Source organism: Tachyglossus aculeatus, chromosome 1 (assembly GCF_015852505.1).
Source record: "Tachyglossus aculeatus isolate mTacAcu1 chromosome 1, mTacAcu1.pri, whole genome shotgun sequence".
NCBI lineage: Eukaryota > Metazoa > Chordata > Mammalia > Monotremata > Tachyglossidae > Tachyglossus > Tachyglossus aculeatus.
Window position 1 is genome coordinate 28,868,497 of NC_052066.1, and position 13,588 is coordinate 28,882,084.

Genomic DNA, 13,588 nt, shown 5'->3' on the forward strand with positions numbered 1-13,588 from the left:
TGTTGCCAACTTGTACTTCCCAAGCTCTTAGTACAGTGCTCTGCACACAGTAAGTGCTCAATAAATACGATTGATTGATTGATTGATTGGTTGATTGACAGGAGCTCTCTTTACCCTCAACAAATGCCCAGCTCTCAATGGGTCATCAATCAGTCAGTCACTAGTATTTATGGAGTGCTTACTATGTGCAGAGCACTGTACTAAGTGCTTGGGAGAGTATAATACAACTGAAATAGTCGCCACGTTCCCTGCCCATAATAATTCTGGCATTTGTGAAGTGCTTACTATGTACGCAGGCACTGTACTAAGTCCTGGAATGGATACAAGCAAATCAGATCGGACACAAACCCTGACCCTCGTGGGTTCAGTCTCAATCCTCACACCTGCCGGGGGTCAGGGGGAGGGAGAGTCCATAAGATAGAGAAGGAGCATGGCCTAGTGGCCTTGGGCCGGTCACTTCTCTTCTCTGTCTCCTTTACCGCATTTGTAAAAGGGGGATTAAGAATGTGAGCCATATGTGGGATAGGGACTGTGCCCAACCTGATAAGAGAAGCAGCGTGGCTCAGTGGAAAGAGCCCGGGCTTTGGAGTCAAAGGTCATGGGTTCAAATCCTGGCTCTGCCAATTGTCAACCATGTGACTCTGGGCAAGTCACTTCACCTCTCTGGGCCTCAGTTCCCTCATTTGGATAATGGGGATTAAGACTGTGAGCCCACCGTGGGACAACCTGATCACCTTGTAACCTCCCCAGTGCTTAGAACAGTGCTTTGCATATAGTAAGCACTTAATACATGCCATTATTATTATTTTTATTATTATTAATGGATAGAGCAGGGAGTCAGAGGGATCTGGGTACTAATCCCGTATCCGCCACTTGTCTGCTGGGTGATCTTGGGCAAGTGACTTGACTTCTCTATGCCTCATTTACCTCATCTTCAAAATGGGGATTCAATATCTGTTCTCCCTCCTATTTAAACTGTGAGAGCCCCAAGTGGGATGTGATTAACTTATATCTATCCCAGTGCTTAGAACAATACTTGGCACATAGCAAGTGCTTAACAAATACCATAATTATTATCATTATTATTATTACTTCTCTACAGTCTTGTGATTCCTATGCCAAGCCCAAGACCAGAGCCATCGCCTCCACCAATGGACAAAAGCCACTGCAAATTCATTCTCCCCCACCCTCCCAACTTCTCTCCTCAAACTTAACAAATACCATTATTATTGTTATTATTATTATTCCCCATGAGCCAGCCCCACAGCACTTCTGTACATATCTATAATTTATTTATGTTAATGTCTGTCTCCCCCTCTAGACTGTAGGCTTGTTGTGGGCAGAGAATATGTGTTTTTATTGCTGTTTGTATTTCTCCCTTAAGCACTTAGTACAGTGCTCTGCACACAGTAAGCGCTCAATACATACGACTGACTGACTAACTGACTCTGCCAAATCTTCGGAGGGGAAAACTGGCTTCTTCATTTGCCAGTCCACCTACCCCCATCATCTCATCTCGCCATTCCCGTTCTGTAAAATTGCATTCTTAATGAGGATATTAATAACCTGGCTGAATAGCATAATCACGAGTCACGGGCATATTGTGAAGGGCAATCAATGTCCATAAAGTGCTTCGCAAATATGGAGCAGCATGAAGAGAATGGCAAGGAATCACAAGATCCAAGAACCAGAAATCAGAAGAGCACTGCCTGATAGCCATTCTCTGGGAGTGGGAAAGCAGGAGCCAGGGGAAAGAGAAAAGAAAAATGGGATGGGAAAAGAGGGAGGAAAACAGAATGTGATGGGAAAAGAGGGAGGAAAATGGAATGCAATGGGAAAAGGGGGAGAAAAACTGAATGGGATAGGAAAAAGGGGAGGAAAGCAATGTGAGGAGAAAAGAGGGAGGAAAACAGAATGGGATGGGAAAAGAGGGAGGAAAATAAAATGGGATGGGGAAAAGTGGAAGGAAAACAGAATGGGATGCAAGCTAATTTTTCTGATCTCATATGGGGAGAACCCTCTATGCGCAGGAGGCATTCAATAAATTTTCTTTTGTTATTGATGACAGTGATCAATTACGATGGTGATGGATGATGTTGATAATGATAGGGGTTTTTTTTAAGGAGTGAGGAGAGGCGAGGGGAAGAGATAAGCAGTTTCTTGGACATGTGTTTTCAGTCGTCAGCCAATCGTATTTATTGCACACATCCTGTGTGCAGAGCATTGTACTAAGCGCTTGGGAGAGTACAATATAACAGTAATAATGATAGTATTTGTTAAACACTTACTATGTGCCAGGCACTGTACTAAGCGCTGAGGTGGATACAAGCAAATCAGATTGGACACAGCCCATGTCCCACATGGGGCCCCCAGTCTTAATCCCCATTTTCCAGATAATAATAATTATTATTATGGTATTTGTTAAGTGCTTACTGTGTGCCAAGCACTGTTCTAAGCACTGGGGTAGCAACAAGATAATCAGGTTGTCCCACGTGGGGCTCACATTAATCCCCATTTTACAGATGAGGTAGCTGAGGCACAGAGATGTTAAGTGGCTTGCCCAAGGTCACACAGCAGAGAAGTGGCGGAGCCGGGATTAGAACCCACGACCTCCGACTCCCAAGCCCGTGCTCTTTCCGCTGAGCCACGCTGCTTCTCTAAGATGAGGTAACTGAGGCTCAGAGAAGTGAAGTGATTTGCCCAAGGCATAACTTTCTAACTCCCAAGCCCATGCTCTATCCATTACACCATGCCGCTTCCCAATAAACAGACATCCCCTGCCCACAATGAGCTTACAGTCTAGAGGGCTGGTTTGCAGGTGGCTTCAAAAACTCTCTGCCAGCATCAAGGTTCACCGGTCTCTGCATTGTCTCGCACCTGGAAACTGAACACACCATCAACCAATGGTTTTCGTTTAGCATTTAGCATGTGCAGAGACTAAACGCTTAAGAGAGTACTAAATAATAATAATAATAATAATAATAATAATAATGGCATTTATTAAGCGCTTACTATGTGCAAAGCACTGTTCTAAGCGCTGGGGTAGATACAAGGTAATCAAGTTGTCCCACGTGGGGCTCACAGACTTAATCCCCATTTTCCAGATGAGGGAACTGAGGCCCAGAGAAGTGAAGTGACTTGCCCAAAGTCACACAGCTGACAAGTGGCGGAGCCGGGATTTGAACCCATGACCTCTGACTCCAACTCCAAAGCCCGAGCTCTTTCCACTGAGCCACGCTGCTTCTCTAAACTAACAGCGCTTACTATGTGCCAAGCACTGGCATAGAAACAAGTCGACCCGTCCCCGTCCCACACAGGGCTAACAGCCTAAATGGGAGGGAGAATAGGGATTTTATCCCCATTTCACAGATGAGGAAACTGGGGCATAAAGTCAAGTGAAGTAAAGTGAGAATAAATGCTTGAGAGAGTATAGTACAACTCAGGGCTGCAACGTCCTCCCTCCTCAAGTCCGCCAATCACACTTCCCCCCTTCAAAGCCCTACTGAAGGCTCACCTCCTCCAGGAGGCCTTCCCAGACTAAGCCTCCCTTCTCCTCTGCTCCTCCTTCCCTCTCCGTCTCCCCAACTCACTCCCTTCGCTCTACCCCGCCACAGCACATGTGTATATATGTACATATTTATAATTCTTTTTCTTTATAATAATGTGTATAGATCTGTAATTGTATTTATTTATATAATAATAATAATAATAATGGCATTTGTTAAGTGCTATGTGCAAAGCACTGTTCTAAGCGCTGGGGAGGATACAAGGTGATCAGGTTGTCCCACGGGGGGCTCACAGTCTTCATCTCCATTTTAGAGATGAGGAAACTGAGACACAGAGAAGTGAAGTGACTTGCCCAAAGTCACACAGCTGACAGTTGGCGGGGCTGGGATTTGAACCCATGACCTCAGACTCCAAAGTCCAGGCTTTGACCAACTGTCTCTATATGTTGCCAACTTGTACTTCCCAAGCACTTAGTACAGTGCTCTGCACACACAGTAAGCGCTCAATAAATACGATTGATTGATTGATTGATTGGGGTGGATACAAGCAAATCGGGCTGGACACACTCCCTGTCCTGTATAGAGCTCACAGTCTTAATCCCCATTTTCTAGATGAGGTAACTGAGCCACAGAGAAGTGAAGTGACTGGCCCAAGGCCACCCAGCAGACAAGTGGTGGAGCTGGGATTAGAACCCATGACCTTCTGAGTCCCAGGCCTGCGCTTTATCCACTCTGCCATATTCCTGCTCTATGTCCTTGGACAAGTCACTTTCATTCATTCAATCATATTTATTGAGCGCTTACTGTGTGCAGAGCACTGTACTAAGCGCTTGGGAAGTACAAGTTGGCAGCATATAGAGACGGTCCCTACCCAACAGTGGGCTCACAGTCTAGAAGGGGGAGACAGACAACAAAACATATTAACAAAATAAAATAAATAGAATAAATATGTACAAATAAAATAGATTAATAAATATGTACAAACATATATACATATATGCAGGTGGTGCGGGGAGGGGAAGGAGGGGAGGATGGAGAGGGGGAAGAGGGGGAGAGGAAGGAGGAGGCTCAGTTTGGGAGCTCAGTCTGGGAGAAGTCACTTGACTTCTTTATGCCCCAGTTTCCTCATCTGTGAAATGGGGATAAAATCCCTGTTCTCCCTCCCATTCAGGCTGTTAGCCCCATGTGGGACAGGGACGGATTGTCTTGTTTCTATGCCAGTGCTTGACACATAGTGAGCGCTTAACAAATTCCACAATCATACTCTCCAGAGATCCATTTGAGAAGCAGCATGGCCTAGTGGACAGAGCACTGGCCTGGGGGACAGAAGGACTTGGGTTCTAATCCCGCCTCAGCCACTTGTCAGCTGTGTGACCTTGGGCAAGCCACTTAACTTCTCTGTGCCTCAGTTACGTCATCTGTAAAATGGGGATTAAGACTGTGAGCCCCAAGTGGGACAACCTGATCACCTTGTAGCACCCCCCCCCGCAGCGCTTAGAACAGTGGTTTGCACACAGTAAGCGCTTAACAAATACCACTATTATTATTATTATTCGCTGGGCCTCAGTTCCCTCGTCTGTAAAATGGGGGTTAAGACTGGGCACTCCATGTGGGACAGGGACTGTGTCCAACCTGATTAGCTTGTACCTATCCCAGCACTTAGAATAGTGCTTAGCACATAGTAGTACAGTGCTCTGCACACAGTAAGCGCTCAATAAATATGAATGAATGAATGAATGAATGAATGAAAATATCATTTGAAAAACCCAGATTTAGAATTGTCTGCATTTTAAGGGAACCAAAATGAGTAACTCTGGGGTGAGGATTGCCTGAGGAGGTGAGGGGTCTTCAGCCTGGAAAGATTCTGGGGTGCACTTCCAGGACAGTGAAGTTGCGTGGTTTAGTGGCAATAGCACGGGCTTGGGAATCAGAGGTTGTGGGTTCTAATCCTGGCTCTGCCACTCATCAGCTGTGTGACTTCGGCCAAGTCACTTCATTCATTCGTTCATTCTGTCGTATTTATTGAGTGCTTACTGTGTGCAGAGCACTGTACTAAGCGCTTGAGAAGGACAATTCAGCAACAAAGAGAGACCATCCCTGCCCACAACGGGCTCACAATCTAGAAGGGGGGAGACAGACGGCAAAACATGTAACAGGCATCATTCATTCATTCAACCGTATTTATTGAGCGCTTACTGTGTGCAGAGCACTGGACTAAGCGCTTGGGAAGGACAATTCAGCAACAAAGAGAGACCCTCCCGGACCACAACGGGCTCACAGTCTAGAAGGGGGGAGACAGACAGCAAAACATGTAACAGGCATCATTCATTCATTCTATTGTAATTATTGAGCGCTTACTGTGTGCAGAGCACTGTACTAAGCGCTTGGGAAGGACAATTCAGCAACAAAGAGAGACCATCCCTGCCCACAACGGGCTCACAGTCTAGAAGGGGGGAGACAGACGGCAAAACACGTAACAGGCATCATTCATTCATTTTATCGTAATTATTGAGCGCTTACTGTGTGCCGAGCACTGTACTAAGCGCTTGGGAAGGACAATTCAGCAACAAAGAGAGACCATCCCTGCCCACAGCAGGCTCACAGTCTAGAAGGGGGGAGACAGACGGCAAAACATGTAATAGGCATCGTTCATTCATTTAATCGTATTTATTGAGTGCTTACTGTGTGCAGAGCACTGTACTAAGCGCTTGGGAAGGACAATTCAGCAACAAAAAGAGACCCTCCCTGCCCACAGCGGGCTCACAGTCTAGAAGGGGGGAGACAGACGGCAAAACAGGCATTAGAGAAGCAGCGTGGCTCAGTGGAAAGAGCCCGGGCTTTGGAGTCAGAGGTCATGGGTTCCAACCCCTACCCCGCCAATTGTCAGCTGCGTGACTCTGGGCAAGTCACTTAACCTCTCTGGACCTCAGCTCCCCCACTTCACTTCTCTGGGCCTCAGTTACCTCATCCATAAAATGGGGATTAAGACTGTTAGCCCCACGTGGGACAAGCTGATCCAGCGCTTAGAACAGTGCTTTGCACATAGTAAGCGCTTAATAAATGCCATCATTATTATTATTATTTATTACCTTGTATCTCCCCCAGCACTTAGAACAGTGCTTGCGCATAATAAGCGCTTACAAAATGCTATCATTATTATTCCCCTCTCAGTTCCTCCAAATCACGACCCTTCCTCTCTTCCTTCAAGAATACCCCCAGGAAAACATGGCTTCGTGGATAAAGCAAGGGCCAAGGAGTGAGAAGGACCTGGGTTCTAATCTCGGCTCTGCCACTTCATCATCATCATCAATCGTATTTATTGAACGCTTACTGTGTGCAGAGCACTGTACTAAGCGCTTGGGAAGTACAAGTTGGTAACATATAGAGACAGTCCCTACCCAGCAGTGGGCTCACACTTGTTTGCTGTGTGATCTTGGGCCAGTCACTTCACTTCTCTGTGCCCCAGTCACCTCATCTGTAAAATGGGGAGTAAGACCATGAGTTCCCTGTGGGACACCTGGATGACTCGTCTCGACTCCAGCGCTTATTATAGTGCCTGGTACATAGTAAGTGCTCTGCACACCGTAAGCACGCAGTAGAGAAGTATCATGGCTTTGTGGAAAGAGCACGGGCTTGGGAGTCAGAGGATGTGGGTTCTAATCCCGGCTCCGTCACTTGTCTGCTGCGTGACCTTGGGCAAGTCTCTTCGCTTCTCTGTGCCTCGGTTACCTCATCTGGAAAATGGGGATTAAAAGCATGAACCCCATATGGGACAACCTGATTACCCTGGATCTACCCCAGAGCTTAGAATAGTACATGGAACATAGTAAGCGCTTAACAAATACCATAATTATGATTATTATTAAGAAATATGATTGAATGATTGAATGAAAGTGCTTAACAAAAACCATAATTATTATTATTATTTTTAAGAAATACGATTGAATGAATGAATGAAAGTGCTTAACAAATACCATAATTATTATTATTATTATTAAGAAATACGATTGAATGATTGAATGAAAGTGCTTAACAAATACCATAATTATTATTATTATTATTAAGAAATGCGATTGAATGATTGAATGAAACTGCTTAACAAATACCATTGTTATTATTATTAAGAAATACAATTGAATGATTGAATGAAGGTGCTCAACAAATACCATAATTATTATTATTATTATTATTATTATTATTATTATTAAGAAATACGATTGAATGACTGAATGAAAGTGTTTAACAAATACCATAATTATTATTATTATTATTATTATTAAGAAATGCGATTGAATGATTGAATGACAGTGCTTAACAAATACCATAATTATTATTATTATTATTATTAAGAAATACGATTGAATGATTGAATGAAAGTGCTTAACAAATACCATAATTATTATTATTATTATTAAGAAAGACGATTGAATGGTTGAATGAAAGTGCTCAACAAATACCATAATTATTATTATTATTATTAAGAAATACGATTGAATGATTGAATGACGGTGCTCAACAAATACCATAATGATTATTATTATTATTATTAAGTTATACGATTGAATGATTGAATGAAGGTGCTCAACAAATACCATAATGATTATTATTATTATTATTAAGAAATACGATTGAATGATTGAATGAAAGTGCTCAACAAATACCGTAATTATTATTATTATTAAGGAATATGATTGAATGGTTGAATGAAATGCTCAACAAATACCATTATTATTATTAAGAAATACTATTGAATGATTGAATGAAAGTGCTCAACAAATACCATAATAATAATTATTATTATTATTATTAAGAAATACGATTGAATGATTGAATGAAAGTGCTCAACAAATACCATAATAATAATTATTATTATTATTAAGAAATACTATTGAATGATTGAATGAAAGTGCTCAACAAATACCATAATTATTATTATTATTATTATTATTATTAAGAAATACGATTGAATGATTGAATGAAAGTGCTCAACAAATACCATAACTATTATTATTATTAAGGAATATGATTGAATGGTTGAATGAAATGCTCAACAAATACCATTATTATTATTATTATTATTAAGAAATACGATTGAATGATTGAATGAAAGTGCTTAACAAATACCATAATTATTATTAAGAAATACGATTGAATGATTGAATGAAAGTGCTCAACAAATACCATAATTATTATTATTATTATTAAGAAATACGATTGAATGATTGAATGAAAGTGCTCAACAAATACCATAATTATTATTATTATTAAGAAATACGATTGAATGATTGAATGAAAGTGCTCAAGAAATACCATAATGATTATTATTATTAAGAAATACGATTGAATGGAAAGTGCTTAACAAATACCATAAAAGAAAAGGAAAACTAAGCTTCCCCAGAGGGTAGTCGCCAGTGATTTCCCCCTTCCCCATCTTCCCCATCACCAGTTCATCAGTTACCTCAGGACTTGTGGATTGGTCTGTTATGGACACAATAAGGCACTGTTCTGTCCCTATGGTTACAGGCACTGGGCTGGGGAAACTTGAGCATCTTTCCCCAATCCCTTTTCTTTAAATCCATTATATGTTCCAGGAACTTGCCATTCACACTTGAAACCTCTTCCTTTCCTTTTTTCTCTCCTTTAATTGAAATGAGGGGAGAATTTGACTTTGGATGGCTTTGGTCAATATCATCGATAGCATTTATTGAGGGCCCGCTATGTGCAAAGCAGTGTTCTACTGAGCGCTCACCTCCTCCAGGAGGCCTTCCCAGACTGAGCCCCTTCCTTCCTCTCCCCCTCGTCCCCCTCTGCATCCCCCCCATCTTACCTCTTTCCCTTCCCCACAGCACCTGTATATATGTATATATGTTCGTACATATTTATTACTCTATTTATTTTACTTGTACATATCTATTCTATTTATTTTATTTTGTTAATATGTTTGGTTTTGTTCTCTGTCTTCCCCTTCTAGACTGTGAGCCCACTGTTGGGTAGGGACTGTCTCTATATGTTGCCAACTTGTACTTCCCAAACGCTTAGTACAGTGCTCTGCACACAGTAAGCGCTCAATAAATACAATTGATTGATTGATTGATTCTAAGAGCTTGGGAGAGAGCAAGAATTAGAGGGGACAATCACTATCCTCAAGGAGCTCCCAGCCCAGCCAGGCAGAAAGCTCACCTCCTCCAGGAGGCCTTCCCAGACTGAGCCCCCCTTTTCCTCTGCTCCTCCTCCCCTCCCCATCGCCCCGACTCCCTCCCTCTGCTCTACCCCCCTCCCTGCCCCACAGCACTTGTGCATATGGGTACTTATTTATTATTCCATTTATTTTATTAATGATGTGTATATATATCTATAATTCTATTGATGCTTGTCTACTTGGTTTGTTTTGTTATCCGTCTCCCCCCTTCTAGACTGTCAGCCCGTTGTTGGGTAGGGATTGTCTCTATTTGCTGCCAAATCGTATTTTCAAATCAATCAATCAATCAATCAATCGTATTTATTGAGCGCTTACTGTGTGCAGAGCACTGTACTAAGTGCTTGGGAAGTACAAGTTGGCAACATATAGAGACGGTCCCTACCCAACAGTGGGCTCAAAGCACTTAGCACAGTGCTCTGCACACAGTAAGCGCTCAATAAACACGACTGAATGAATGAACTGTCTCTAGTTGTTGCCGAATTGTACTTTCCAGGTGCTTAGTACAGTGCTCTGCTGCACACAGTAAGCGCTCAATAAATACGATTGAATGAATGAATGGTCTCTGTTGCCAAATTGTACTTCCCAAGCGCTTAGTACAGTGTTCTGCACACAGTAAGTGCTCAATAAATACAGTTCATTCATTCAATCGTATTTATTGAGCACTTACTATGTGCAGAGCACTGGCCTATTCACTTGGGAAGTACAAGTTGGCCATATATAGAGACAGTCATCATCATCATCATCAATCGTATTTATTGAGCGCTTAGTATGTGCAGAGCACTGTACTGAGTGCTTGGGAAGTACAAATTGGCAACATATAGAGACAGTCCCTACCCAACAGAGGGCTCACAGTCTAGAAGTGAATGAATAAATTAATGGCAGATGGAGATAGAAACTATGCCCTCAAGCGCTAATTTCCTTGCTTCTTGTCGTTTTGCAGTTGGGAAGACATCCCTGATCACACGGTTCATGTATGACAGCTTCGACAACACTTACCAGGTGAGGTCACCTCTCTCTCTACCTCCTCCCTTCTCCTCTTTAGGTGCTGCAGATAATTTGGGTGAACAGTCGCCAACGGCAACACTCATTCATTCAATCCCATTTATTGAGCACTTACTATGTGCAAAGCACTGTACTAAGCGCTTAGTACTTTTTGCTAATGTCCTCCTCTGCATATAGCTTTGACAGGGGGACAGGCTTAATATAGGATCTGGAAGACCCATCCCTTGAAGCGTCTAAATTATAAACAGTCCTGTAGACTGTAAGCTCGTTGTGAGCAGGGAATGTGTCTGTTAAGCAGTGTGGCTCAGTGGAAAGAGCCCGGGCTTTGAAGCCCTTAGAACAGTGCTCTGCACATAGTAAGCGCTTAACAAATGCCATCATTATTATTATTATTATTATTGGTTCAAATCCCGGCTCCGCCACTTGTCAGCTGTGTGACTTTGGGCAAGTCACTTCACTTCCCTGTGCCTCAGTTCCCTCATCTGTAAAATGGGGATTAAGATGGTGAGCCCCAAGTGGAACAACCTAATCACCTTGTAAACTCCCCAGCGCTTAGAACAGTGCTTTGCACAGAGTAAACGCTTAATAAATGCCATCATTATTTTAGTGAAGCAGCGTGGCTCAGTGGAAAGAGCCCGGGCTTTGGAGTCAGAGGTCATGGGTTCGAATCCCGGCTCCGCCACATGTCTGCTGTGTGACCTTGGGCAACTCACTTAACTTCTCTGTGCCTCAGTTACCGCATCTGGAAAATGGGGATTAAGACTGTGAGCCCCATGTGGGACAACCTGATCACCTTGTATCCCCCCCCCAGTGCTTAGAACAGTGCTTTGCACATAGTAAGCGCTTAACAAATATCATTATTATTATTATTATTATCTTGTATTCTCCCAAGTTGTAGGTATAGTGCTCTGTACACAGTAAGTGCTAAATAAACATGATTGACTGACTGATTAATCCCCATTTTATAAATGAGGTAACTGAGGCACAGAGACGCGATGTGACTTGCCCAAAGTCACACAGCAGGCAAGTGGCAGAGCCAGGAACAGACTCTAAGAGGAGGGCAGAATAAGCGGGATGGGGAAGACAAACTTTGAAGCAGCGTAGATTAGTGGATAGAGCACAGGCCTGGAAATCAGAAGGACCTGAGTTTTAATCCTGTTCTAATTCAAGTCTCCATCTACACCCACTCCCTTGGGGAACTCTTTCACTCCCATGGCTTCAACTACCCCCACTACGCAGATGATTAGAGAAGCAGCGTGGCTCAGTGGGAAGAACCTGGGCTTCAGAGTCAGAGGTCACGGGTTCAAATCCCGGCTCCGCCAATTGTCAGCTGTGTGACTTTGGGCAAGTCACTTCACTTCTCTGCGCCTCAGTTCCCTCGTCTGTAAAATGGGGATAAAGATTGTGAGCCCCCCGTAGGACAACCTGATCACCTTGTAGCCCCCCAGCACTTAGAACAGTGCTTGGCACATAGTAAGCGCTTAACAAATACCATCATCATCATCATCATGATTCCCAAATCTCCATCTCCAGCCCTGAGCTCTCTCTCCCTCTCTGCAGTCTCACATTTCCTCTTGCCTTCAAGACGTCGCTACTTGGCCGTTCCCCCGTTACCTCAAGTTTAACATATCCAATACAGAACTCATCTTCCTACCCAAACTCTGTCCTCCCCCTGACTTTCCCATAACCTTGGCTTTATCCTTGACTCCTCTCTCTCTTTCAACCCACATATACAATCCATCATACAAAGTCGTTCTTTCTCAGTCTCTTTTGCAGGCTCCTCCTCCCCCTCCCATCCCCTTACTGTGGGGGTTCCCCAAGGTTCAGTGCTTGGTCCCCTTCTGTTCTCAATCTACACTCACTCCCTTGGTGACCTCATTCGCTCCCACGGCTTCAACTATCATCTCTACGCTGATGACACCCAGATCTACATCTCTGCCCCTGCTCTCTCCCCCTCCCTCCAGGTTCGCATCTCCTCCTGCCTTCAGGACATCTCCATCTGGATGTCCGCCCCCCACCTAAAGCTCAACATGTCGAAGACTGAACTCCTTGTCTTCCCTCCCAAACCTTGTCCTCTCCCTGACTTTCCCATCTCTGTTGACGGCACTACCATCCTTCCCGTCTCACAAGCCCGCAACCTTGGTGTCATCCTCGACTCCGCTCTCTCATTCACCCCTCACATCCAAGCTGTCACCAAAACCTGCCAGTCTCAGCTCCGCAACATTGCCAAGATCCGCCTTTTCCTCTCCATCCCAACCGCTACCCTGCTCGTTCAAGCTCTCATCCTATCCCGTCTGGACTACTGCACTAGCCTTCTCTCTGATCTCCCATCCTCGTGTCTCTCTCCACTTCAATCCATACTTCATGCTGCTGCCCGGATTATCTTTGTCCAGAAACGCTCTGGGCATATCACTCCCCTCCTCAAAAATCTCCAGTGGCTACCAATCAATCTGCGCATCAGGCAGAAACTCCTCACCCTGGGCTTCAAGGCTGTGCATCACCTCGCCCCCTCCTACCTCACCTCCCTTCTCTCCTTCTCCAGCCCAGCCCGCACCCTCCGCTCCTCCACCGCTAATCTCCTCACTGTACCTCGTTCTCGCCTGTCCCGCCGTCGACCCCTGGCCCACGTCATCCCCCAGGCCTGGAATGCCCTCCCTCTGCCCCTCCGCCAAGCTAGCTCTCTTCCTCCCTTCAGGGCCCTGCTGAGAGCTCACCTCCTCCGGGAGGCCTTCCCAGACTGAGCCCCTTCCCTCCTCTCCCCCTCGTCCCCCTCTCCATCCCCCCATCTTGCCTCCTTCCCTTCCCCACAGCACCTGTATATATGTATATATGGTTGTACATATTTATTACTCTATTTATTTATTTATTTATTTATTTATTT

General features: G+C 44.1%; 1 protein-coding gene across 1 annotated transcript in view; it reads left to right on the forward strand.

Moving 5' to 3' along the window:
- The window catches only part of RAB6B (RAB6B, member RAS oncogene family), a 199,328-nt gene that overhangs the window by 129,655 nt on the left and 56,085 nt on the right, over positions 1-13,588 (forward strand). The window contains exon 2 of the mRNA XM_038746275.1: positions 10,646-10,704. Coding sequence (XP_038602203.1) covers positions 10,646-10,704 — 59 coding nt within the window. The remainder of the gene's footprint in view (positions 1-10,645; positions 10,705-13,588) is intronic.